The 27000-nt window shown below is 46.2% G+C and overlaps 1 protein-coding gene across 1 annotated transcript in view; it reads right to left on the bottom strand.

Annotated features, from left to right (window-relative positions):
* Gpr39 (G protein-coupled receptor 39) overlaps positions 1 to 20972 on the bottom strand; it is a 201834-nt gene extending 180862 nt beyond the window's left edge. Inside the window, exon 1 of the mRNA XM_059280552.1 lies at positions 19760 to 20972. Within this exon, the coding sequence (XP_059136535.1) occupies positions 19760 to 20615 (856 nt within the window). The 5' untranslated portion in view covers positions 20616 to 20972. The remainder of the gene's footprint in view (positions 1 to 19759) is intronic.
* Between the last annotated feature and the right edge of the window lie 6028 nt (positions 20973 to 27000).

Consider the following 27000-nt stretch of genomic DNA (forward strand, 5'->3'; position numbering starts at 1 on the left):
ATCCACACTCTTTCTGTCTCTTCTTAGTGAATAAACAGGTATCTAAGAAAAAGATCCGAAGAAAAATCACAAGAAACATACATGAATGCAGAGACACACACGTTTGCACATAAAAGAATCCCATAAAAACACAAAGCCAGAAGTCATAATATAGACACGAAGGTTAAAAACGCCCTGACACAACATTATTAGACAATGAACTTCCAGAATGCTATTGAGTTCATTTTGTGTTGGCCATCTACTGCTGGGCATGGAGCCTACCATTAAGAGTGGTTCGTTTCCCAGCATTATTTTGTGAGTCAAGGTGTCTCCCTGAACAGGAAGCTCACCAGTTTGGCTAGGCTGGCTAACAGGGGTCCAGAGATACACCAATCTCCACCTCCCCAAGGCTGGCATTACACATGCACACCAGTGCAGCAAGTTTATGTGCGTGCTGGAGATCTGAACTCAGGTCCTCACAGCCTGTGCGGCAAGCCCTCCCTGACTGAACCATCTCCCCTGCCCTGGAGGCTCTTCAAAGTCTCCTGGGAACTCTTCCCCTGGGCTGTCACTTGTACTTGGTGTGAAAGGAGCTGTAAACCTGCTTATGCTGCTCACACCATGATGAAACGCCCTGTCTACACATCTTTACAGTATCAAGGGGACATCACAGGTGTCTGCCCCAGGGGGTGCCTAATTCTAGGACCCAAACCCCCCTTTCGTGTTATTTCTATGGAGACTTCTCAACTTCCTCAGCTGTATGTTCACTAAAAGAAATCAGCTATGATTTGCTCAAAATGGTAAAAGCTGGAGGCCCAGAAAGTTCTGTCATCAAGTTCTCTTGACTCTTCAGGCAGAATTCTTTCCAAGGTACTGCCAGGTAATTAAAGACACTTGGCTTTTATCAAGGCTCTTCTACATGCTGAGCTCAGCACCCAGGGGATCTACATGCTTCCTGTTGAAGGTCAAATCAGTCTTTCACATGGGCTCTGTCTAATGTGGAGATGATGAAACTGAGGATCTGAACTGATGAGGAACTGATTCTGAATTGCATATTCCTGCAGGAAGTGGAAATGGGAGTCGAACATATGGGCCTTTCTTTGATTCTGTTCCACCATGACTCCATAGGTCAGGAGATTGTGTGCACACATTTATACCCTGTAGCATGCCCTTGTCACCTGTAATAGTCTAAAAAAATCTTCCCCAGGGCTGGAGAGATGGCTCAGTGGTTAAGACCACTGCTTGCTCTTCCAGAGGTCCTGAGTTCAATTCCCAGCAACCACATGGTGGCTCACAACCATCCTCAATAAGGTCTGTTGCCCTCCTCTGTCCTGAAGGCAAACATGCAGACAGAACACTGTATACATAATAAATAAATACATCTTTAAAAAAATAAAAAAATAAAAATCTTCCCCGGAGGGCTGTGGATGTTGCTCGGTTAGAAGCAGACTTGCCTGATATGCACAAGGCATATCAGCCCAGAACTGAATAAACCAAGTGTGGTGGTGCACACCTATAATCCCAGAACTCAGGAGGTGGAGGCAGGAAGATCGGAAGATCAAGGTCATCCTTGACCACACAGCTGAACCTGGGATACATGAGACCATGTCTCAAAAGAAATTAATTAATTAAAATAACTTCTAGGTAGGCTAGATGGCTCAGTAGGAAAAGTAGTTTACTGATAAACCTGATGACCTGAGTTCAATCCTTAGGAATTCCATGGTAGAGAGAAAGAACTGTCCCCTACACGTTGTCCTCTGTCCTCTGCTCATATGCCTAGATGCACTCCTGTGCATTTACATGTACTCACATGCTCATACACCAAATAAAATAAAATTTAACAAAAAAAATTTCTCCCAAAACACCATGTCATAATCCCTAGAAATGGGGAAATGTCACCTAACTAGGAAAAAAGATATTGGCAGATGCCGTGATGATAAAGATCTGAAGGTAAGGAGATAATAATGGCTTTCAAGAGTGAGCTCCCAAGGCCATGAGATACATTCTTAGAAGACGACACCAAGGGGATTTGATTCACAGAGATGTTATCATTAAGGGGAGTTTCCTCATCAAATACCACGTGTGGCCTTTGAGGATTTACTAGATCATAAGGGCAAAGCCCATGCATTAGTCTCTTTTCCTGTGGTACTATTAGCTATCTGAAAATGGATGAATAGAAAGCAGAAAGCTTGGCTTAAAATCACCATTTGGGATGCTAATTGTCTGAGACTAGGCACCTCCCCGCCCCATTGGTTTGAGTTGCTGATGAAGGCTCTCATGATGTCAGAGCACGGAATACAGTATCATAGTGGGATCTCGCCACAGATAGCACAGTGCTAGAGGGGTCAGCTGTGCCCCATTTACAACAGCCCGCTTTTGTAATAACTCTGCAGCCAAAGAGACTGCTGTGAAGCCATGTGCACTAAGACCCTCTTCTGGAAGGTTCCGCTTACACCAGCACACCAGACACCATGCTTCTAGAACACATAACCCTTGAGGAACACCCTCAAACCAACCATATCCTAACAACAGCAGCCCTCATAAGTGGGATGGATGCTCCTATTTAAAGAAAAAAAAAAAAAAAAAGGCCTTAGAGAGCGCCTTGCCTCCCCTACCATGTAAGGACTACATTGTTACTGTTTTTCATTTCTGTGACCAATTAGCTGACAAGAGGACCCTAATGAATGAAGGGTTAATTTGTCTCACAGTTTGAGGGCATGGTCCATTATGACAGGGACAGCATGGCAGCAGGAGTGTGAGGCAGCTGGTCACATGGCGTCCACAGTCAGGAAACAGAGGGGAATGAATGCTGGTGTCCAGCTCACCTTCTCCTTTTTATTCAGTCCAGAACCCCAGCCCTTGGGATGGTGCCACCCACATTTAGAGTGGGTCTTCCCCCTCTGTTAACCTAATCTAGAAACTCTCCCAAACATGCCACTGGTTGTCTTCTAGGTCATTCTAGATCCTGTCAAGCTGACAGTCAATATGAACCATTACAAGGACACAGAAAGAAATCATCCATCTGCACCCAGAAGTGGTTCCAAATCTACCAGTGCCTTGACCTCGCACTTCTCGGTTATCCAACTGTGAGCAATAAATTCTGCTGTGTCTAGGGCACAGAGTCTGGCATTTTGTGGTAGCAGCTCAAATGGAATAAGACGGAGAGCAGATGTTGAGAAAACAGAGCAGGGAGAGATTCAGTTGCTGCCCTTGGACTCTATAGTGACCCATCCATAGCCAAAGGAAGGCAGCAGCCACAAGACCATGGAAGAGCCAAGGGACAGGGTCTCTTCTGGAGCCTGCAAAGGTCGTAAGGTTGTAACTTGCCATCTCAAGTTGGGCATAGACAAGTTGATTTTGGACATCCCTCATTGAGACTGTGCCCTAGTGGTTGTAGGCTGTGTGAAGTTGACGAGGCCAATTGTCACAACCACCAACAGCTGTGACTTCTTGGGGAGCTGTTTCAGAGAGCAGGCCCTTTCTCTCTCCACTTGCAAGGACAACAGAAAATAATAGCCACCCTGGCTGTCAGAGCCGATGCAGTCTAGTTATATAAAAATCAAATTCTAGTCAAATTTCAACAGGACGCCGAACAAACTATTCTGCCGGTTACTCTTTTTCATTCTTAAGTAACTCTGATTTCTGGAAAGTAACAAATATGTCACCCCCTTTAAAAACACCTTTTTTTTGAGGTATACTGACTGCTAACTCCATGTGTAGGCTAACCCTGTGTGATCCTCCCATCCCTCTCTCTTGAGTGTGGAGATTATTACACCTGGTTTAGGTAACACTACCCATCAAGCCAACTTCTTTGTGCATGCTGGGGAGTCACTCTGCCAAGCCTTTCCACAGCTTCTCTTCCTTTTGTTTCGCTATGATAAATATTCTTAGTATCAAGAATGGGATTATACTTTAGAAGTATTATTGTCAGTATGACTTTTGTACAGTTTTAGTTTTAGGAGTAGTGGGATTTTCTGGTCCTGGGGCTCAAACTCAGGCATGTGCAGTACCACCGAGCTACACCCCAGCCTGGGATTCTAAGTCTAAAGCAAGTAGTCCCAGCCAATACCATATCAGAACATAACCGGAAAATCCCTGAGGTAAACCCAGGCTGCTGGCTGGAAGCAAAGCATGCACCTGACCTGAGGCACAGTTAAGGACCTTTGTTTTTCAGGTCAATGGTCAAACTCAAACTGATTCTGTGGTGAAGAGCAGCCACATTCTGATACCATCGGTGACCCGGTGGAATGAGTCAGGTCCCAGGCCGGAAACAGCACACCCTGCAGATTTGGTATTAACCAGCTCCTGGCAGCACCATTTAGGAATTGAGGTGCTCTGTTGCTGGTTCCTCTGATGTCCCTCTATATTTTGGGGGCTTGGGGCTGGCCCTCTCCTCTCTCCCAAGCCCTTGTCCCTCCCACCTCCCTGTTCTTCTCCCTCCTCGCACCTCCCTCCCACCTGCACTGAAACCTTCTGCTCCCGACATGCCAGATTTCATGTTCCTCTGGCGTATGTTGTGTTATGCTGTGATGCTTTTTCCCTTAACGCTTTCCCTGCCCCCATCGTGGGCTCCTTCCTAGTTACCTGGTCTCTGCACTCACTCTTACGTAAATACACATACATAAACATTAGAAGTTAGCGTCTGCACAGGAGAGAATACATGATGTCTGTCTTTCCGAGCCTAGGTAATTCAATGTGATCTTACCAGTTCCATCCATTTCCCCGTAAATTTCATGATTTCACTTTTTTTTTTAACGCCTTTGATTCCCTTGTGTACATATACCACATTTTCACGGCCCAGTCCTTAGTTAATGGACATCTAGGTTTGTGTTCCCCTATACTAACCTCTGGCAATTGTAACCCAGGACTCATCAGGAGGAAAAACAAAAGTACAAAAAGATACCCACTATTAAAATGAATCAAGTGGAGCCCAAAGCGGCCTACACACATATTCAAAGCCGGACCCAGGAGTTTTTATGGACGCTGTGAACTGCAACCTAACTTGATGTGTAAAGAAGCTGTAACCTCCCCTTGTCACAGACAGCCGAGCTTCACCCAAGCACGGTAGCTGAAGTTCTCATCAACCCCAGGAAGTCCAATTGTTCAGATGGATTCTAAAGAGCGCAAATGCCAGCTTTAGCTGAACAACGCGTCTCGGCCCCTCCCTTCCTCCTTCTGTGCTAGCCCATTTCCTGACCCTGGAGGGGGCACAGCATTCGAAACCTTAGCTGATCCACAATGGAGCCAGAATCACAAATACAGCAGGCTCAAATCAGCCCAAGAACATTGCAGTTCCTCTTTTAAGACCACCCCGAAGGACAGGGGAGGGAGCTCATTCAGCAAAGTGCTTGCAAGCAACAGGACACGGTTCATCACCAGAACCTTTGTTTAAAAAAAAAAAAAATTCTGAGCAAGGTGCTAAGGTGATGTTCACGTATGACTTCAGCATGGGGGATGAAGAGACTGAGGGTTCCTGGGACTCACTTGCCAGCCATCCTAATCAGCCAGTTTCGAACAATATGGGACTGAGGACAACTTCTAGCACACACACACACACACACACACATACACACACAGAGACAGAGACAGAGAGACAGAGACAGAGAGAGAGAGAAGGGGATAAAGAATCCAGTGTGTTGTAGGTCCTTTCTTCCCATACTGAAGCATTAGGACAGAGGACTCACAAGAATCTGCTTACAATGAAGATTCTAATTCAACATTTACAACTTCCAACAGGTGGCCGATGCTGCTGGTCCATGACCCACATCATGAGTATCAAAGTCATAGGCAACATCTCTGGGGTAAAGTTCAATTAACCACAGCAGTCACTAAAAAAATGCTAGAGCCCAGGACTAACTGGATTCATAAATAATCGCTTCCTCCACCCTTCATCCAAGGCTTTTTTGTTTTGTTTTGTTTTGTTTTGTTTTTTTGAGACAGGGTTTCTCCATGTAGTTTTGGTGCCTTTCCTGGAACTCACTCTGTAGACCAGGCTGGCCTCGAACTCAGAGATTCGCCTGCCTTTGCCTCCGAGTGCTGGGATTAAAGGCGTGCACCACCACTGCCCGGCTATCCAAGGCTATTTTTAAGCATCTAGGATATTCCATCTCCATGCCTTGATGCCCTATTTAGAGTAATACTATGCTCCTTGAAATAGGGGCATCGGCTTCTCATTCGCCACAGTCAAAAGGATATCACGCATACGAAAATTCTTCTACATATTTGGTGAATGCACTTTGCAACGAAACAGAAAGGTCTGTGGGTCTGTCAGAGAAGGCGAAGCAATCCTGGAGAGCTTCCCAAAGGAGGTGAGTTTGCAAGAGATTCAGTACTGGGAAAACCCCAGGCCCAAGAAGGAGCTCAGCCTGGCTCCTCTAGAAACCTCCATTATCATGTAGACTTAGACCTTCTGCCACCAACGGAACTCGTTTGTCACCTCTGTCAAGACAATCTTGAACTTGAGAAACATTGACAACCCATCAGCTGTCTTTTAAATAGAGAAAATACACAGCTGTCATCTCAACGTGATATTTAATTTTTCAGAATGGTAGTGTACAGAAAGTAGACCCATAAATTCCCAGAAAACCATGTTTCTGCTGAGTATATCATGTCTTCCAAAGAATTATAATATAAAGCCAAATAACACATGCAGTCAAATATCTGCTGCTCAGCTAAATTACTTCATGTAATGCTTTATTTCTAAGGTAGGGTGGATTCCCAGTCCCCCATGCCCACTCCAATTTTATTAGAGTAAGAGAATGTCTTTTCTTTGTAGGTGTGTGTGTGTGTGTGTGTGTGTGTGTGTGTGTGTGTACCTGCAGATACATGTTGAGGCCGGAAGACATCCTCAAATGTTCTTCAAGAGCCATTCTGCTTTTTTCGACAGGGTCTCTCACTAAATCTGGAGCTGGATAATTGGGCTAGGCTGGCTGGCCAGTGAGCCCCGGTGCCCCCTCAGCACTGGGATTACAAGCAAATGCAGCAAAGCCTGACTTTGAAAACATGGATGCTGAGGACCAAACTCAGGGGGAGATGGAGGCAGGCACCCCACCAACCGAGCTGTGTCTGCATCCCTGTGGGGGATGTCTTTTCTTTCATGAGTTCAGCACACCTTGTCGTTCCAACTGGGCCTGACCCCCGCTTGTACATGCCTTTGCTTTCGTAGCCAGTGAGACATTTAACAAGCTCAGCAGCCACTTAGCACAGCACATGGCTCCTGATAGGGCTGTCAGATTTGGGTAACACCACTGTTCTGCAGCTCCAAAGTCACCTTGTAGACCAGTAAAGCACCTCTGCCCGCCAGAACAGCTCCGAACACACAGCAAGTGCAAAGAGGAACCACTGTCAAAGGATGGTGGTTTTGAGATCAGTCCAATGCCAAACTCCTCCTTGATGATGAAGGTAGCCGGGATTCCAAACGTCCAGCCAGCGCGAGGCTCATGCCTCATTTTCTATAAAATGCTCTGTTACTATAAAAAGCTTCATGAAGCAGTTCTCATGCTGAAATATGGAATGTGGGGTAAACTGAATCTGTGTTCCCAGGCTATTGCCAATCCTATCAAATCATTTTATCTCCCCCACTTTGTAAAAACATTATGCAAATGTTTTAATCCCACCACCACCTGGTAATCCTTTGTTTACACAAAGCCCTGCTACATTCTCATATTAAAGAAAGGGTCGGCCTGTTCGCCCTTCATTTACTTGCACGATTCCTTTAAAATTAGCCCATCTCAAAGGACTGTGAGGCAGAACTCCAGCCAATGGGGAAAAGACATTCACCACTGAATTAGAGTAAAAGCCAAGTGCACCTTCTGCCATGAGCTTGCTCTTCTGACTTGGTGCACAGCAGACCCTTTGATCACTAGTAGTTCTGCATTGTTGAGACACTTCAGGTGCTCTTTCTTGTGACCTTGAATCTATGTCTAACAGAGAGTCTCTCCATATCTGAAGCCAGCATCAAGGAGCATCTTCCTCATCAAACTCCTCTCACACTCTGAGGATCTGACTCAATTTCTCATCTCTAGACTCACATTCCAGGTGTCAGGTACACCGAAAATCTCCCTATCCGGGGACTTTAATTACTTCTGCCAATCCTTTCCTCACTGTGGAGATTTGAATAAGAACGGCCCCATAGGCTCATCTGATGGAATGCTTGGTCACCAGGGAGTGGAGCTATTGGAAAGGATTACAAGGATTAGGAGGTGTGTTCTCTCTCTCTGCCTATGAATCAGGATATAGCTCCATTGCCTGCCTGTACGCCACCATGCTCCCTACCATGATGATAATGGACTAAGCCTCAGAAACTGTAAGCGAGCCCCAATTAAGTCCTTTCTTTCATAAAAGTTCCCTTGGTCCTGGTGTCTCTTCACAGCAATAGAACAGTGGCCAAGACCCTCACCTACTCACTGCAAACAGGGTTTGTGCCTACTAAAGGAAAAGCAGAGACATGGATAGAGCTTGGAAAACTTCCTGCCAATAACTGGATGGCTTTCCTCTGCTCCAGATGCAGAAAATACAGTTAGGACCATTGATCCATCAACCTAAGAAGAATATAGGTGTAGCTTACAGATGTTAGATGAAGGCCATGGAGAATGCACGCTTCCATCATGGGCTTTGGACTCAACCTCCCGTTTCGCAACACTAAGAATGGGAGTTTCACCACGGAGTCTTAAGATGTAAATCATGATATAAAAAGGTGGCAGTATCTGAACTTTTTACTAAGGCAAAGCCACGTCATCCTAGTCAAAAGAATAGAAGCTGCCCTCTACCTCTGGCTCTGGGTAGAGACCCTACAACCTAAGCTGCCCAAAATATTACATATTCAATGAGCTAACCAGCTGAACCTGTCCATCATCTAGCTAGGAGAACGGGTTCACCTGGGAGAGGAAGAGGAAGAATTTTCTAGAGACTGGACCCTGGTGCAGCCACTTGCCAGGTCTCCACTGTGCAGCCCTGCAGAGCTTGCTTTCCTTTCTGAGTTACTCAACAATGTGTAACTTTCCTTTTTCCTCTTTCTACCAAGCCCCATTCTCTCTCTCTCTCTCTCTCTCACACACACACACACACACACACACACACACGCACGCACGCACGCGCGCACACACACACACACACGCACACACTAGCTGTGTTTCCCCCATCTTCTGGGCTTACTCTTTTCTCTGAAGCTAACTCCCCACCACCATCACCATTTCTTTCACCAGAAGGCTACTTTAAAAATGTAGCTTCCTGCTGGGCAGCAGTGGCGCCCACCTTTAATCCCAGCACTTGGGAGGCAGAGGCAGGCGGATCTCTGTGAGTTCGAGGCCAGCCTGGTCTACAGAGCAAGATCCAGGGTAGGCACCAAAACTAACTTCCTTCCTCTTTTTCTTCTCCCTCCTCCTGGCAGCCACCAAGATTTACAGCTTGTCTGCTTTTTTTTTTTTTTTTTTTCTCCTCAATTTCTAATAAAATCACCCCTAGGCTTTCCTCTGAGTCTGTTTTTCTTTTGTTAATGAGGCTAAGAAACCAAAATGGAAACCCTGAATTCCCCAATGACATAATGAGTGTGGAAGGTCCCGAGCCTCAGGATGTTCCAAATGTAGTCTGGACCATTGTGGGTAGGAGACCCCTGGAGGCTGCAGAGGGCCGAAAAGGCTCCATCGTTCACTGATGCCCTCAAGCCTCACTTCTTCCCTTAAGCTGGTGACAGCCACTCTCCAGGGCAGTAGCCCAAGGGGCAGCCATAACCACCAGGGCTATTAGGGTCAGACAGAGCCTTGACCCGGTCAGCCCTAATGAGGCAGGCTCATCCTCAAGAGGACAATTAAACATGCAAGTTATAGTGAAAAGAGGAGGAAAAAGAGATAACACCATGTGGCCACATTGGGAAAAGGACCAAGAAAGGCCAGTGAACCTCAAGTCCATCTTTAGGGCATGAACATTAAGTTTAGGTTGAAATAGAGAACAATGGCTGAGCAGACACGGCTAAAGTGTATCATTGAGTCATCATAATCTGGGCTCCACAGTCTCCTGCAAGGTGGTCTGACAAGTTGTCAGAGCTCTGGGAAACCTCTTCCTTCAAGAGAAGTTCCTCTTTTGGCTGGCACTAGCCTTCGGCCTTTTTTCTTCCCCAGCATATGAGACTCCTAGGGAAATTCCAGTTTCCTTAGGACCATTGTTTCAATAGTCTTATAGCCAAAGGGAGAGGCACAAGTAACTCTTTAGAATATCTACATTCCTGCCAGAGTGGTTACACCATTTCTTTTACATTCTGGAAACACAACCAGCCCTGAAATTGATCCAAATTGTAATGCAGCAAATGCTGTCGCCCATGGGCAGCATGGCAGACGGTTTTACCATTCATTATTTTCTTTAAGCCTCTCAATGGCTTCCAAGGATTGCCCCGGCCCTTCATTGTGATAGTGTCTGAATGTGAGTGGTCTAGCGTGTGGATCTGTGCTCTGGAAACATTAAAGGGAGAGATCTAGGGCTTCTGAGTCTTTCACCCATCACAAAGCCTGGCTTTCAACATGACCACTCAGCTCAAGAGGTCAAGAGACCCGGCCTCTGTTCTCCAAACGTATGCAGCTCACGATGCCAGTAGGCAGTACCTGCTACTTCCTCCTCTGGGGCCATTAGCCTCCTGGCTTAGCCTTGAGTGAGGTGGCTGGGGGGCGGGGGGGAAATGTCAACTTAAAGAGGAAATAAAAGCACATTAATATTTTCAAAATGTTACTGCCTCCCTTCTCCCTGAGGCTCTCCTTGCTAAAATGTGCTCAAAGTGTGAGAATGTAACGTTAGAATCCAGCCTCCTCTGCTCAGGCCACAGGACCTGCAGCAGCCTACAGACACACACACACACACACACACACACACACACACACACACACACACCACAGGACAAGGTCCCTACTGAGATGATGTGTGTGAGTCTCTAGCTAATGGACTTCCTGGTGTCAAGATCTCTTCCCTGGGAAGTGAGTTTACATCTAAGGGGACATTGGTGGTCACATCAGTTCCCGCCCTTTCCCCTGCCTCCACCCGGGGAGCCTGGCTGCAGGCTCTCACTGTAAAAACCTCCCCCACACTTAGGTGCTTAAAAATGAGACCCCATTTTTGCCTTGCCATCTCTGGTTCCTTTCTTGAGAGACCCGGCCTGCTGTCTGTCTCCAATACTGACACCTGAACTCTCCTTTGCGGCCGCTGTCATGCTGTTGCCTCTGTCTGTCTGTCTGTCCATGGCATCAACAGCTCTCCTAATAAGCTCCTTATTCTTCTGTCATCCACCTCGGTGTCTTCTTGAGCCCCTAACCCATTGGAAACCTAGCATAAAGCCCTGCTAAAACCTCTGCATTAACATAACGTTGAACTGTTTAACAAGGACTACTAAGCGCTAAGAGCAGCCTAATCACGTTCTCTCTGTGGTTATTCCTGACAGGAGCATATAGTTAAAGTTGCTATTGTGGGGCTGATTAGCACAGAATGGTCACTGGCTGGAAGGAGAGAATACCTTATGTATCTACCATGGCAGCCTGGCTTTTCCCTAAAATTTCGTGTTTACTTATTTCTTACGTATGTGCGCCACAGTGTGTGTGTGAATGCCAGAAGATAACTTGCAGGAGTCAGTTCTGTCTTACTACCATGTGGATCCCAGGAACTGAACTCAGCCAGGCTTGGCGGCAAGTACCTCTACCCATTGAGCCACCTCACCCGCCCTAGGCTCTCATAGGCCTCAGAGGATCCAGGTCCCCTTGAAAGAGGTCATTCCTGATCAGACTGGGCCGAATGTGTTTGAAGAATGATAACTCCACAGTGTCCTGTCCAGGGTGACACGCGACTTTACTTCTGTATCAGAGGCCTTCCTCACCACTGTAGCAAACACCTGGCAAGAAGCAACTTAAGGCAGGAAGGGTTTGTTCTGCCTTACAGTGTGAGGATGGACAGTCTGTCATGGTGGGAAGGCAGCAGGAATGGGAGGCATCTGAGTAGGAAGCAGAGATAACTGTCAGCGCTCAGCTTGCTTCCTGCTTTTTCTTCAGTCAGGACCTCAGCCCATGCAATATTGCCACTCACATTTAGCATGGTGTTTCCAACTCTACTAACTCAGTGCGCAAACTCTTCCACAGACAACATGCCCAGAGCTCTGTCTCCGAGATGATTCTAAATCTTGTCAAGTTGGCAATGGAGACCAACCATGACACTTCCCAAAGTCCAGCTTGAATGGAAAAAACAAACAAATAAACAAAAACAAAACAATGAGGACATGAAGCTCCAAGGTATAATTGAGGAGAAAGTTACTGTAGAGGAGAGAGAAAAGGAGCCAGGGACATCTGGAAGGGTCCAGACTAAACTGGCCATGACAGGAGAGAGAGCCAGGGGAGAGAAAGAGAGAAAGAGACAGGGGCTAAGAGAGGAGCCTGGAGCCAAGAGGCCAAGAGACTTCATGTCCAAATTGGCTGAAGATATTTCTATAGGGATCAGAGGCTGGGGGAAGCTGTTCCGGGGCTGGAGAGTTTAGGGTAGGGGGCAGGGTATGCCAGCCAGGATGACTCTTTAACAGGTGCTGAGAAATGCTGGGAGAACCTGGGGACCAGGTCCACTTTGATATGTTAAATGGGAACCTCAGTTAGCCAATTGACCTGAGTTTGAGACCTAACACAGCTGAGGCTTGGTCATTTATTTATACTGTCAACAAACATGTATTGAAATCTGCATTGTGCTGGATGCTACTGGGATGATGGTATGATGCTGAGAAAAAGAGGTTAAAGAGACGGCTCAGTTGGCAAAATGCCTGCCACATAAGCACAAGGACCCAAGTTTGAATCCTGAGCACCCATGAAAAGATGGGCATGGTCATGGACCTCTGTAATCCTAGTGCTGGGTGGGGTGGAGATAGACAGATCCCTGGAGCTTGCTGGTCAGCTAATCCACGCAATTGGTAATTTCCAGGCTCAGTGAAAGACCCCGCCAAAAACAATGGAAGACACCCAATATCAGATTCTGGAGTCTACATACACGCTCATACACCTGTGCATACACATATGTTAACACATGTCACACACACACACACACACACACATGTACACACTGGAAAAACAAAATTAGGAACAGCTCCTGCCATCAAGGAATATGAAGAAAACCAGACACCATCAAATGATTGCCCAAGCAAATGTAGAATTACGACTGTTAGTTCTGCGTCGAGGGCATTTTAATGAGGTTGAGCTCAGTGTCCCTAAGATCTTGGAGAAGGAAAGATACGAACTTAGAGAAGAGAGTGGAGCTATAGGGATGAAAGCGGGTAGAGCCTGACAGAAAAGCAATTAGACAGGACAAATAATGTGTAGCAGCCAGGGGTGAGTTCAACCGTGTCTACGGAAGGGCTTGTAGTTGGAGTACGATGCCCAGAACTCAAGGGTGTGACCCAACTTTTCTCTAAAGCTCAGTGAGCTCATAAGGAGTTGAAGCTGGAGAGTCAACTGGCTGGGGAGAGAGCAGAAGGGCAAGGTGGGGATGTGGCTCAGTTGGTAGAGTGTTCGGCTGGCAGGCATGAAGCCCTGGATTCCAGCCCCAGCACTGCATAAACTGAGTGTGACGGTGCACACCTGTAATCCCAGCTCCTGGGTGATGGAAGCAGGAGGATCAGAAGTTCGAGGTCATCCTTAACTACAAAGTAAGTTTCAGGCTAGCCTGGACTACATGAGAGCCAGTCTAAGCAAATAAAAAGGGCCTTGGAGAGGTGGCTCAGCAGTTAGGAGCACTGGCTGCTCTTCCAGAGAACTGAAATTCCATCCCCTGAACCCACATGACAGCTCACAATCATCTGTAACTCCAGCTCTAGGGGATCGAACTCACCCTTCTGGCCTCCAGGGGTACTGCACACACATTGTGCATATATATGTGAGCAGATAAAGTACTCACTCACACACATAATGTTTTTTGTTTGTTTTCAAGACAGGGTCTGTGGCTGTCCTGGAACTCACTATATAGACCAGGCCAGCCTCGAACTCACAGAGCTCTGCCTCTGCCTCCTGGGTGCTGCAGTTAAAGGCACATGCCACTACACCCAAACAGGAAATATTTTTTTTTAAGTAAAACAACAACAAAAACAAGAAACAAAGAAAGAAAAGGCAGAGAGAGCTGGTAGTGGTAGATCAGGGGTCATTGTCCAGGAAATAGGACAAGACTCCTGAACTTTCAATTTAATATTCTGCTCACGTGTTGTCTCCTCATAAATGGGTTTTATTGGGCACAGTCTGGGCATTAATAAGTGGGACGCTCTGCTCAACCAAACCACCTACACCCTGATTATACTCTGGTAGCCCCCGTGAAGCATGCAACAAAGACAGACGAACAGGCATGCTAATGAAGGGGGCCTAGGACTCCAATATTCCCTTCCTCAAATGCTGTGCATGTCTCCGACAGAGAAATGAAATCTCCGAGACAGCCTGATTATACAAATAAAGCAGCATTATTGTATTTGTCTACCAGGCTGATCGCAGGAAATTTGCAATTTATGATGGATTTCACAAATAGAAAAAATAAACAGGAGATATCATTTATTATAGCCACATCTACATCAATAAAGGGAAGGAGAGAGAGAGTGGCAATAATCTGAATACTTGAGGTAAAACTTTCTCCTGATATATTCAAGCATTTGAATCAAAATACTATCTTACACTAAGAAGTCACTAATTTAATTTTGATGATATTTCCTGAGAGACTGGGTTGATAGATCATTGTACACTACAGAAAAATGTCTTTGGTTGGAAAATTAAACTAGTCCAGAAAACAACTATTCAAATGTGCTTACGGTGCGCTAGGGATATGGCTCAGTTGGTAAAGACCTTGCTAAGAATGCAGGAAGGCCTGGATTCCAATTCCAGCCCTATAGAAACTGAGCATGGTAGCGTACACCTGTAATCCCAGCACTTGGGAGGTAGAGGCAAGAGGATTAGAAACTGGAGATCACCGTTAGTGAGTTCAAGGTCAGTCTGTGCTACTTGAGTCCCTGTCTCAAATAGAAGCTACAGAGATGTTTTGGGGGTTAAGAGCACTGGCTGCTCGTGCAGAAGATCCAAGTTCAGCTCCTGACTCCCATAAATTGATTTACGATTGCCTGTAACTTCAGTTCCAGGGCATCCAATGTCTTCTTCTAGCTTCCCGGGGCATATGTAAACACACACATACACACACACACACACACACAAACACACACACACACTAAATATTTTAACAAATATACTATAGACTGGCTTTCTCTAGAGGGTTTCCTTTGTGTTTTTTCATCAAGATAACCCTTGCCGAAGTACCTGTCATGGGGTTATCCTCCTCAGTGTTCTGTCCCTTCATGATTACCTGGTCTAAGTCAGATAGACTCTCGGCATCATTAGTGGCTGGACACATTTGATTCACGGGTTTCTTTGGTTCCTTTTCATCGATTTCATGAAATTCTGTGACACAGTTTACAGCTCAATTTCTGTGTTCCAATGGACCCTGGGAGTTACATGGAAGCTGCTGCCTTGAAAGGTTTCTGGAGGACCACAAAAATTGTATCTATTTGCATCTTTTTAAAATGTATTTATTTTTATGTGTATGAGTCCTTGCCTGCATCTAAGCACCCCATGTGAATGGCCATGTATGTTCACACATACACATCACACACAGATGGGAAGAAGGAAGGGAGGGAGGAGGGAGGGAGGGAGAGAGGGAAGGCGTCGGGAGGCAGATGAAAGTTTTCAGGAATAGACACTTTTGTGTTATTAGGGTTTATCATGCACGTTGCTTTTGACCTATTAGGCATCTCAGCACTGTTTCTTTTCCCAGAGTCCCTCATTTGTTCTCATTATTCACCAGCCCAGCACCTCAGTACAGTGGAGGGGTGACCGCAAAAATATGCAGAAAAGAAAATTAATAATTGCCAGAAAGGCTTCCTCATCTCATTTGGGTTTATGAATTTTGGCTCCATTATACAGAAGTTAGAACTTTTAACAATGAGAAGGGAGCCTTAATTGATTTTTTATTGCCTCAAGTGCTCCAAAGACATATTGTGTTCTGCCGTCATTTACATTTCATATTAAATTCGAAATATGTTTGAATTGAGCAAATATTTATTTTCATTTGATCCATCTGTTATATGAAATACTAAAAAGACAGCTAAATCACTATATTAAATTCAGTGGTTTGTAAACAATTTATATGTTCATTTGTTCCGGGTTAAAAATGCCCCAAAGCACAAGTTTATGAAACCCACAAAGCAAATTGCATTGTATTAATCTGATGGATGCAAGCCATGGTTTCCTCCTCTTCACTCCATTAATTTACTCCCTAACTGGAGTTAATTAGTGAGGTTCCTATTTTTAAAAGTTCTTTGAAATGCACTGGGGTGGGGTGGCGGCATTTGCAAGTACTGCGTTGAAAACCTACCACAGAGAGGATGGGCTTAATGCACATGGTAAATTTCTCCAGCTCTTCTCACACACTGAGTACCTGATTGTCAGTCAGCCATCTCTATGCTGGGAGCCAGTAGGTGATTAATACAGAGCTGTTAGAACGAAAAAAGAGGAGTCTAGAAGGGAAGGAGAGAAGAGTGAGGAGGAACTCATTTGCAGCAATTACTACTGTGAGAAAAGATCTCCAAGGGGCTGTCCACCTTCAAATAAAAGTCTGGGGTATTCTGACCATATCCCCTAAGTAGAGACTGACGCCCTACTGGAAAATGGACTGTCATCCCCATGTAGAAACAGAAAAAACAGAAACAGAGATTGGTCAAACAGAGAGTAAAAGGTAGGGACTATGGAGGTGGTTTAGTGGTTAAGAGCACTTGCTGCCCTTCCAGAGGACACAAGTTCAGTTCCTGACACCATGGAGGGGGGGGGGGTGTTCACAGCTGCCTGTAACACCAGGTCCGGGGATCCAATGCCCTCTTCTGGCCTCCCTGGGCACCTACGCGCACAGGCACACATTCACACATACAAAATAAGTTTAAAAAAATAAAAATCAACTCTTTAAAGTACAAACTACAGCTAACAGTTTAGGATAAGTCTAGGGGAATTCAGAAAGGGGGAAAAGTTTCTCCCCAAATGTTCAAGCAAGCACACATGATTACCATTCCTCCTGGGATATTCTGCGCAACAGACAGAGGGGACAGAGACTGTATTGGCTTCAGCACCTTGCCATGTCCCGGGTCACATCACCTCCTAGAGCACCAGCCTGCCAGCCTAGGCTGTTCCTTCCTTGCCTATGCCCTGCCTTTCATCATTTTCCTCCACCAGGACTACAGAAGTCTGGGACAGACCCCCATTTCCCAGCCATGAGGTGGGTTTGTGGATGCTGTTGTTTGTTTGTTTTGAAACAGGGTGTCGTATATACCGGGTTAGGCTAACTGAGGATAACTGTGACCTTCTGATCTCCCAGCTTCCACCTCAGAGTTCTGGGGTTACAGGTGTGCACACCCTCACTCCCGGTTTTAGGCAGTGCTAGAGACAGGCTAAGGACTCTACCGACTGAGCTACCTCCCAGTCCATATTTGAAGCCTCAAATTCCTCCTCTACAAAGTGGAAACATAGATCGCCCAGCACCGCTGTGGCAGAAGAGGAAAGGGAGTCAAGATTAACATGTGGAAGACCAAGGGCCACAAGCAAGGCACAGAACATGCACAGTACCCAAGAGTAGGGTAAGGCGAGCACTATGTAAACGACCCACAAAGATCCCAGCTCCAGGGACCCGAGCCCGTGGGGATTCTAACGTTTCCCAACTCTCTGGCCCGTTGCCTTGGGAGTGACCTCTTTCTTACTAAACTGTCTATGTTTATACCACTATCTAAATGTCCTCGATCCAATTGCTTGTGCCAGGATACAAGAGCCCAGAAACGCCAGCTGGTGTCCTGGGGACCCTTCCACAAGGCTAGTGACACAGCCCTTGATGCCAGATGGCCACCCACATCATGCAAGCCTGTGTCTTATCATTTTCTACAGACTTAAAGTCAAGTCAGCAGCTGACCCACCTCAGCCAAAGGCAGGGCTGACCCTTACCCAAGTGCCTCCCACTTTCACCCCTGTCTGAACCCCAGCCCTGGGGCTGGCTGCTCATGTCTCTGATACGCAGCAAACAAACAACCCCAGGATTGATTTCTCTCAGGACAGCACGTTGAAAAGGGAAAAAGAGGAGAAAAATGTGCGGAATCTCAACTCTCCCTTGACCCAGCTCTCTCATATCTATGATGTCACCTTTTCCTTATTTCCGCTGAAAAGTATTTTTTAACCCTTTGGTGACACACACACTACAGATGTCTGAGTTAAAGTGCTGGCTGCCAAAGGACAGCAAGAAAACCTTTCTTCTGTTTTTTTTTTTTTTGTTGTTTTTTTTGTTTTGTTTTGTTTTAGTCTTTAAATTTTTTATTATTATTCATATATGTGTGTATGTCTATGTAAGGATTTGTGAATATTAGGCGGAGATCATCCACAAGAGGACATCACGTCCCCTGGAGCTGGAGTTACAGGTAATTATGAGCTTCTGGATAAGAGTGCTGGAAACCTAAGCAGGGACCTCTGGAAGAGCAGTAAATTCTCTTTACTGCTGAATCATCTTTCCAGCCCTGAATTTGGCTCTTTTGTTTTGCTTTGTTTTTGTTTTTGTTTCAGAGTCTCATGGAGCCCAGGCTAGCCTTAAACTCACGATGTAGCCAAAGATGACCTTAAATTTCTAATCCTCCTGCTTCCATGGCCCGTTGCTAGGATTACAGTGGTACGTCACACTAAGTTTATGTAATGCTGGGTGGGGATGGTCTCAGGGCTTCCTGCATGGTAGGCAAGCTCTCCACCATCCAAGCCATCTCTAGCTAGCATCTAAAGACTCTCTCCTGAAGGCATTGGGGTCTTCTGTATCACTGGCTCCCTAGAAATAGTCCCCTCAAGTCCAGAGAAGGTCCTCAATTTGAAATACTTGTATCACCACCACATTTGGGAAGCAAACAGCTTTCTCTGGCCTAGAATTGGGGGCACTAAGAAATATTGAGGCCAGGTCCTCGATCAGATAAACAGGAAGCTCTGGTATGCTTCACTTTCCAGGGAAGCACGGATCCATGGCCCCAAGCAGGGAGTAATCATGTACATCTCAGAGGAAGCGAATCAGAGCTCCAGTTTCTTAAGACTTGCAGGTCACTCCTGCCCAAAATAGCAATCTAGAGAGCCAGGACCCCTGACAAGCCAGCCTCTTCTGAGGAGGAGAAAAAAAAAAAATAGGAATAAAATTTCCCTGCCTGATCAAGGCTCTCTGGTCTAAGGGTCTAGAAGATAAGAGTCACTCTTTTTTTTTTTTTTTTTTTTTTTTTTTTTGGTTTTTCGAGACAGGGTTTCTCTGTGTAGCTTTGCACCTTTCCTGGAACTCACTCTGTAGTCCAGGCTGGCCTCGAACTCACAGAGATCCGCCTGCCTCTGCCTCCCGAGTGCTGGGATTAAAGGCGTGCGCCACCAACGCCCGGCTAAGAGTCACTCTCTTTATCTCTGAAGGACATGTCCCTTTCCAAAGGACTCCCACCTGTCCTGGGTGACTTAATTTGTTCCTCTTATCTCCCAGTATTTTCATCCAAGATACGTTGTTTACAGCCTGAAGTCACAGAAATGATGTACCAGACCTTCAAATGTCACAGACCACAGATTTCCTAAACACAAAGAAGAGACGTCTCTCCACACACCCGGACGAGCACAAAGCCCTTATGCAGCTACCCCTCTTTAGCCTCAGTGAACTCGGGTTTTCACTTCTCAGGCCAGAAGCCCCAGGATCGCCTGCGATCCGGACTCACTCAGGAATATGATGGTCTGTCTTCTCGCTGTCCGGCTTTCCTCACTCTCTGACTTCCTCATCTGCAGCTGTGGCCCGCTTCCGGCCAGGGTACCACGCTTGCTCTTCATTAGCACTTTCATCATATTCCAACACATGAAAGCCACAGACACCAGGACCACCAAGTAAACTGAGAAGGCCCCAAAGATGCTGGACTGGAAAACAGTCCAGCGGCTGGAGAGGTTTGTGCAGATGGACATATTGGAGGTCTCGGGTTGCTCGTGGTGGCGGGTGCGAGAGAGGTTGCAGTTGAATCCTCTGCGGGTCGGCACAGACACCAGGGGGTACTCGACACCCATGGCAAAGAGCAAGGGCAGCGCCACCAGGGCCGAGGTGACCCATACAAAGCCGATCAGCAGTTTCACCTGGCAAGGTCCAGACAAGGCTTTATACCTGAAGGGATGGCAAATGGCAATGTAGCGCTCAAAGCTGAGGGTCAGCACGTGCAGCAACGTGGCGTAGCTGCATGTCTCAAAGAGGAACGTGTGGATCTTACAGGACAGCGGGTAGCTGGGTGTGGTCAGGGGGTTCCAAATGATGCTGTAGAACTCCATGGGCATGCCAATCAAAAAGACCAAGATATCTGAACAAGCCAAACTGACCATGTGATCTGTCACCTCCTTCTGCAAATAGCCCTTTTTCTGCAATACCTGTGTAACCCGGATGGTGACGCTGTTGCCCAAGATGCCCACCACGAAGATGACCAGGTACACCAAGAAGAGGGTGATTTTGATCCAAGTGACCACCTCAAAGTCAGGGACCTGGCTGTGATCGATGACACGGGAGCAGACATCCCTGGAGCCACTGGATGAAGCCATGAGGAAGAAAGAGCCAGGCTGCCAGGTTCCCAAATGTCTTCACTTCCCTTTCTTCCTCTTCCCAGAGAAATCCCGCAACTCACCAGCGTGGGCGCAGTACTTTCCGTCACTGGAGTTGGCTGGCCAAGGGTGACTTAGTTTTTCAGCTTTCTCATTGAAACTTCCTGGAATAATTCACCCTAGGATCCCTGGCGGCGCCAGTGGGTGGTGGTGGGGTTTGGAAATAGCTGCTCTGGAATGAGGAGGGACCAGTCAGGGGAAGGAGGCTCTGACCTCCCTACCCAACTCAGAGCGAGACCCGCAGTACTCGGCCTGGCTGTGGGTCCTCCTCTCCCTTCCAGGTCCCTGGCACTGGCCTCCCCGGTCGCCTTGTAGGAGGGAAGCAGAGAGGTCTCCCACGGGTCAATCATTAACCACAGCTCCTTCTGCTCAGCAGCCGGCTGCAGGACCAGCCCAGCGCGGGTCTGACTCAACACAGAGATTGTGGCAGGAAAATCAACAGCCACACCTCCCTCCTCACTCTTGCTGCAGCCTCAAAGACAGCCTTTGAGACCAGTCTCCACTGGTTCAGGAGTCTGAGACGCCCTGCCTCGTAGGACTAGTTTGGCTGTGGCTTGCCCTGGAGGAGCAAGCGCTCTCCCTGTAGTGCTCAGATTATGGGATACCCAGGTATTTGCATGAATAACTGCCTTGAAGTTAGCCAGCCGCCACTAGGCTAATAGGACCCCCTTTGAGGCCTGTCCAAGACTCCCAGTGTCTTGCACAGTGCGCTTTCTGCCTCGCCATCCTGCCCAGGGACCCTAAAGAGCTTCCTTGTGTCTCGGAGCGACTCTCTCCTCCCCCAGAGGCGGAATTCATCATCAGTTGGGAATGCAGATGGATTGGAAAGGCACCTGCTCCAGATCCCCAGTTACGGAACCACATCCTTGAGAGAAAGCTATTTCCCAAACTCAAGAGCCAGAACAGGAGCCTGCCTGCTGTCATAGAGGTCCGCTGCTTAAAAGGGTGGAGGTGTTCTTAGAGGCAGTTTCAGCCTCTCAGATTTAGAAATTTCATCTTTCAGCTCTAAATTGAAAATGAGAGTGGGAGCAAAAGAGAGTGAGTGGACCTGTGCTTTGAGGGACACCCGACAGTCAAAATGTGTGCAGACAGTACTAGATTGGGAGGAGGTAGAGAGCTCACGGGAATCAAGCACGACTGTCTGAAAAAACAGATCCTTTTTAGTCCCTGCCCATCTTGACAACAGTCTTTCCTTGTCGAGGTCACCATGCTTGGATCAACATTTTAAAAATGGAAGATAGACTGAGTCGCCTTCGGCCATAAAAGAGTGAGTTTTGAAAACAGAACTTCGTTTTGTTGGGTTTTGTTTTGTTTTTCTTTTTCTTTTTTTTTTTTTCTTTTTCTTTCTTTCTTTTTTTTTTTTTTTTTTTTTTTTTTTTTTTTTTTTTTGAGAGAGGGTCTCCTGTAGCCCAAGCTAGCCTCCAATTCCATGTGGGCCAGCATAACCTTGAACTCCTGATCCTTCTGCCTCCTTCCAAGTGCTGGGATTACAGGCATGTCCCACAGCTCTTGGTTTATAACTTAGGGTGGGACCTAGGGCTTCGGGCATGCTAGGCGAACACTTTACCAACTGAGCCACATCCCTCCCTGTGTGTGAAATCTTAAGAAAAAGTAAAATACATAAAAGCAGTGACCTGAAAAGGGCAATTCCCAGACAGAAGGAGGGAAAGGAACTGAGACCCACAGGCCGAAAGGTCTCAGATTTCCCTTTGCAGTTGTACAGGGTGAATGAGTCTAGCTATCGAACTAGAGTTACTAGTACTTCGAGGCTCAGTGAGAAGTACACTAAAGAAAAGTGAGTCATCCCCACCCGTCACCCCCATCCCCACCCCCGGGCCAGTAGCCATCTATTATGGAGAACTACATACACTTCAGCATCCTTATCACAATTTTTTAGGCTTCCTGTCTAGGTTACTTCTTTTCTGGGGGTAGGGTGGGGGTCGTCACAGAAGTCTTCTGTCTCTCTCAACTTCAAGTCTGTGGTCATCAAAACCACTGCAGGAGAAGCTTTCTTGTCCTTTCCAGTCAGCAGGAGCCCAGATGCCACTGGGAGTGTGACCATGCTCCGGGGACTGTATGAACAACACAAGTTGGACCTTTTTTAAAAACCTTTTTTGGGAGGTAGGCCACAAAGTGGGGGCAGACGTGGAAGGACTGGGAACTAAGGGTGATTGGAGTACATTATGTGAAATTCCCAAGTAATCAATAAAAATATTGCATGTAAAAAATGTAAAAAAAAAAAAAAGAAAAGAAAAGAAAAGGAAGAAGAAGAGCTGGGTAGTGGTGGCACATGCCTTTAATCCCAGCATGCTGGAGGCAGAGGCAGATGGATCTCTAAATTCGAGGCCAAAGTGAGTTCCAGGACAGCCAGGGTGACATAGAGAGAACCTGTCTCAGAAAAACGAAAAGAAGAAGTACACTAAGAGACCCCAGGTGACACATACAGTCACTCTGGAGGAGACAAGGAAACAAGGTACTTGTTCCTCGTCACCTTTTCACTGTGTATTTTAGCCTGCTTCGTGTTGCTGTGGTAAAACACTCCAACCAAAAGCAATTTGAGGAGGAAAGGGTTTATTTGGTTTACAGATGCAGGTCAGTCACTGAGGGAAGTCAGGGCAGGAACTGAAACAGAAAACATGGAGGAACGCTCTTTGCCAGCTTGCCCATGCTCACGCTTTCTCATACAACCCAGGACTACCTGTCCAGGGATGGTCCCACCCACACTGGGCTGGATGGCCACAGTGTGGAAGAATGAAACTGGACCCAAAGTTATCATCTTGTCCAAAAATCAGCTCCAAGTGGATCAAAGACCTCACTGTGAAAACAGAACGCTGAGTTGCTAGAAGAAAACAGACATGGGTACTGGAAGGGATTTTCTGAATATAACTTATATAAATATGTACTATAATTTGCTCAGGAATTAAGGCCACAACTGACAAATAGGAACTCATGAAATTTAGAAGTTTCTGTACAACAAAGAAAACAATCAATCAAGTGAAGAGAAAACCCCCAGAGTGGGGGAGAAGCTTTGCTATCTATACATTCAATACAAGATTATTATGCAAAAATATACAAAGAACTCAAAAAACAAAGAATCAAGAAAACAAATGACTAAATTAAAAAGTGGGGTTATATAGCTGAACAATCATCAAAAAAGAAGATGTCTAAAAAATAAATACATCTTTAAGGTGTTCAACATCCTTAGCAATTAGGGAAATGCAAACTAAAACTATTTTGAGATTTCGTCTTGCCCCAGTCAGAATGGCTAAGATCAAGAAAACAAACAGTAAATGCTAGAAAGGATTCTGGGGAAGGGGAACCCTCGTTCACGACTGATGGGATTGAGATCTGGTGCAGCCACTGTGGAAATCAGTGTGGAGAATTCTCAAGGGGCTCAAAGGAAATCTACCGTGTGAGTGAGTGAGTGTGTGTGTGTGTGTGTGTGTGTGTGTGTGTGTGTGTATACATGAGAACAGGTGTCCTGGGAGGCCAGAAGAGATCACTGGATGCCCTGGATCTGGAGTTACAGGCGATTATGAGTCACTTGATGTGGGCACTGACTGAGAACCAGGAGAGCTCTCTTCTCCGGGAGAGCAGCAATCACTTTTAACTGCTGAGCCATTTCTCCAGCCTCACGATTCATGCTTTTTGTTTTGTTTATTGTCTTAACAATTGTTCAAAGTAGACACTATTGTCCCCAGCTTACAGATGAGAAAATCGAGGAGTAGAGGATTAAATGACCTACCTGACAACTCCGAAGGCCAAGTTCAGCTGGCACCTAAGCGCTTCCCTCACTCTGGCACCCTCTCCCTACACCCGCAGGAACAGTGGCGCTTCTGGGAAGGGTAGATCTTTGTTCAACACCCCATTGCTTCCCCTGTCCCCTGCTGCTTCAAGCCCATCATCCCCAACTTGCTATGATAATCTGGTTTGTTCTGCTCAGACAAGATTCCATTACTGCCCAATTTTTTTTTTCATCAAAATTTTCTTTGCCAACATGAGAAGACAAATTATAAATGCATAGCCAAAGTGAAGACCAAACTAATTGAAATTCTTCCCTAACAGTAAAGATGAAAAAAAAAGAAAAAGTTGAACAAAGGTCTAGGAGAATTAAGTGTGCATTTCGCCTTTGTTTTCCTGAGGCCAACTGAAAGAAAAACAACTTTCCAGTGTCCCCTCATTTGTTGAGGACATCCATGTGTGGCACTTGGCCAGGGTTTATACAATCTAGGGCAAAGTGGGGTCAAAATGAGAAATGAAGACCTTCGGGGCTGAAGAGATGGCTTAGTTGGTGAAGTGTTGGCCCCACAAGCATAAAGACTTGAATTTGGGTCCCCAGAATCCACTCCAAAGTCAGGTGTGATGGTGCATGCCTGCAATCCCAGCACTGGAAAGGCAGACCCGGAAGTATCCCTGAGGCTCACTGGCAGCTAGTGAGTCTACAGAGAAAGCTCCAGGCTCAGTGAAATACCTTGTCTGAAAACTTAAAGTAGAGGGCTGGAGAGATGGTGTAGATGTGGGGAGCACTGACTGCTTTTCCAGAGGACTGTGGTTTTGTTCCCAGCACCCACACTGGGCTCCTCACAACCACCCATCACTCTAGCTCCAGGGGATCTGTCTGTGGCCTTCTTTTGGCCCTCATAGGGCACCTGCACTCACGTGCACAGACACACACACACACACACACACACACACACACACACACACACACCAAACACATAAATAGAAGGTGAAGAGCAATAAAGAAGAACATTTGACACTGACCTCTGGTCTCCTTACACATATACCAACACACATATGTGCACACAAGCACACACACATAAACGGACACAGACACATACACATGAACACACAAAGAAAAATTGTCTGTTGGTTTAAGTAAGGCATAGCTAATAAGCATTGTTTCTGTTAGTCACACCTCTCTTCCTCCAAATTTGGCTATCTTGAACTCAGGCAAACAAAGAGTCTCCCTTATTATCTGGCAGATACTCCATTTCTTAGATAACCTGAGTCCAGGGGCAGCCAGGGGAAGGCATCTGTGCTAATTCCTATCCTGTGTATCTGCAGAGCTGCCACAGGCTCCGGCTGCTGGCAACCACATTCTACCTGTGCTGTCCCAGCAAAGAGACAGCAAACCTACACCTTATTATTTCAGCTTCTCTCGTACCCCAACAGCTGTGTCTAGCCTGTAGCACATGGACCCCATGGATTCCAGCAGAGCTCTAAACTTGGCCTAACACATTCATAAATGATAATGTCACCTTGTAGTGTCAAGAGGTTGGACACCCCTGCACCTTGTAAAGAAGCAAAGCTCCAGAGCCTTCATTCTCTTATGTTAAAACATTCCAAGTAAAGAAGAAACTCTCTTTCTTGCCAGACACAGTATCTCCAGCCCTGTAGGAAAGCAACTTTGTGTTTCAGAGCCCTGAAATTGTCAAAGGATATAGTGTTTTCAGCCTTAGTGGGAATTACACTCAAATCATATCACGGGTCTACTGGATCTTGCTATGTGAACATACACACATCCGTTCAGGACTGCTGAGTCCTCTGAGGATGCAGGAGCAGATGCACTCAGAGCCCAGAGTTCTGGGTTTGAATCTTGTCCTGACCACTCACTTAGCCTCTTAGTGCTTTGTTTCCTCCTTTGTGACCAGAAGACAGCAGTAGCATTCCTCCCCTGTCTATATTGAGAGGACTGAACAACTTTACAAAAAGTACCTAGTGGGATGATTAAGAGCACATCCTGCTCTTGAAGAGGATCTGAGGTCAGTTCCCAGAACCTATGGCAAGCAGCTCACAGCCACTTGTAATCCAACTTCAGGCTGAAGCGTTTATCTAATTATTCTCTATCAATAAAAACTCAGGAATCAGATATCGGGGTGAGAAACTGAATGATCAGAGAAGCAGCGGAGGAGCAACCAATGATCTTCTCTCTCTCCCTCCTTGATCCAAAAGGGCCAAGCTTCTTTCTAAGCCCCGCCCTACTACTTCCTGTGTCTCTCTATATGTCCTTGGTCCTCCAAAACCTCTATAGCTAATTTTGGTCAGCTAGTAGCTAGGTCTGCCCTCTGATTCAAAGTAAACTTTATTGCCAATCTTGGGAGTGTCAGAGTGCGGTCAAAATATCCCACAACACCAGGGTGCCCAACATCCTCTTCTGGCCTCTGCTGGAACCTGAACATATATGTGCACATAACCACACAAAGATACACAAATAAATATACAGATTAATAATAATAATTAATATAATAACAAATACAATAATGAATTTTTAAATACCTGGCACATAGTATACATAGACATATTAGGTTTTTTTTAAAGAAAG

Source organism: Peromyscus eremicus, chromosome 15, assembly GCF_949786415.1.
Source record: "Peromyscus eremicus chromosome 15, PerEre_H2_v1, whole genome shotgun sequence".
Lineage (NCBI taxonomy): Eukaryota > Metazoa > Chordata > Mammalia > Rodentia > Cricetidae > Peromyscus > Peromyscus eremicus.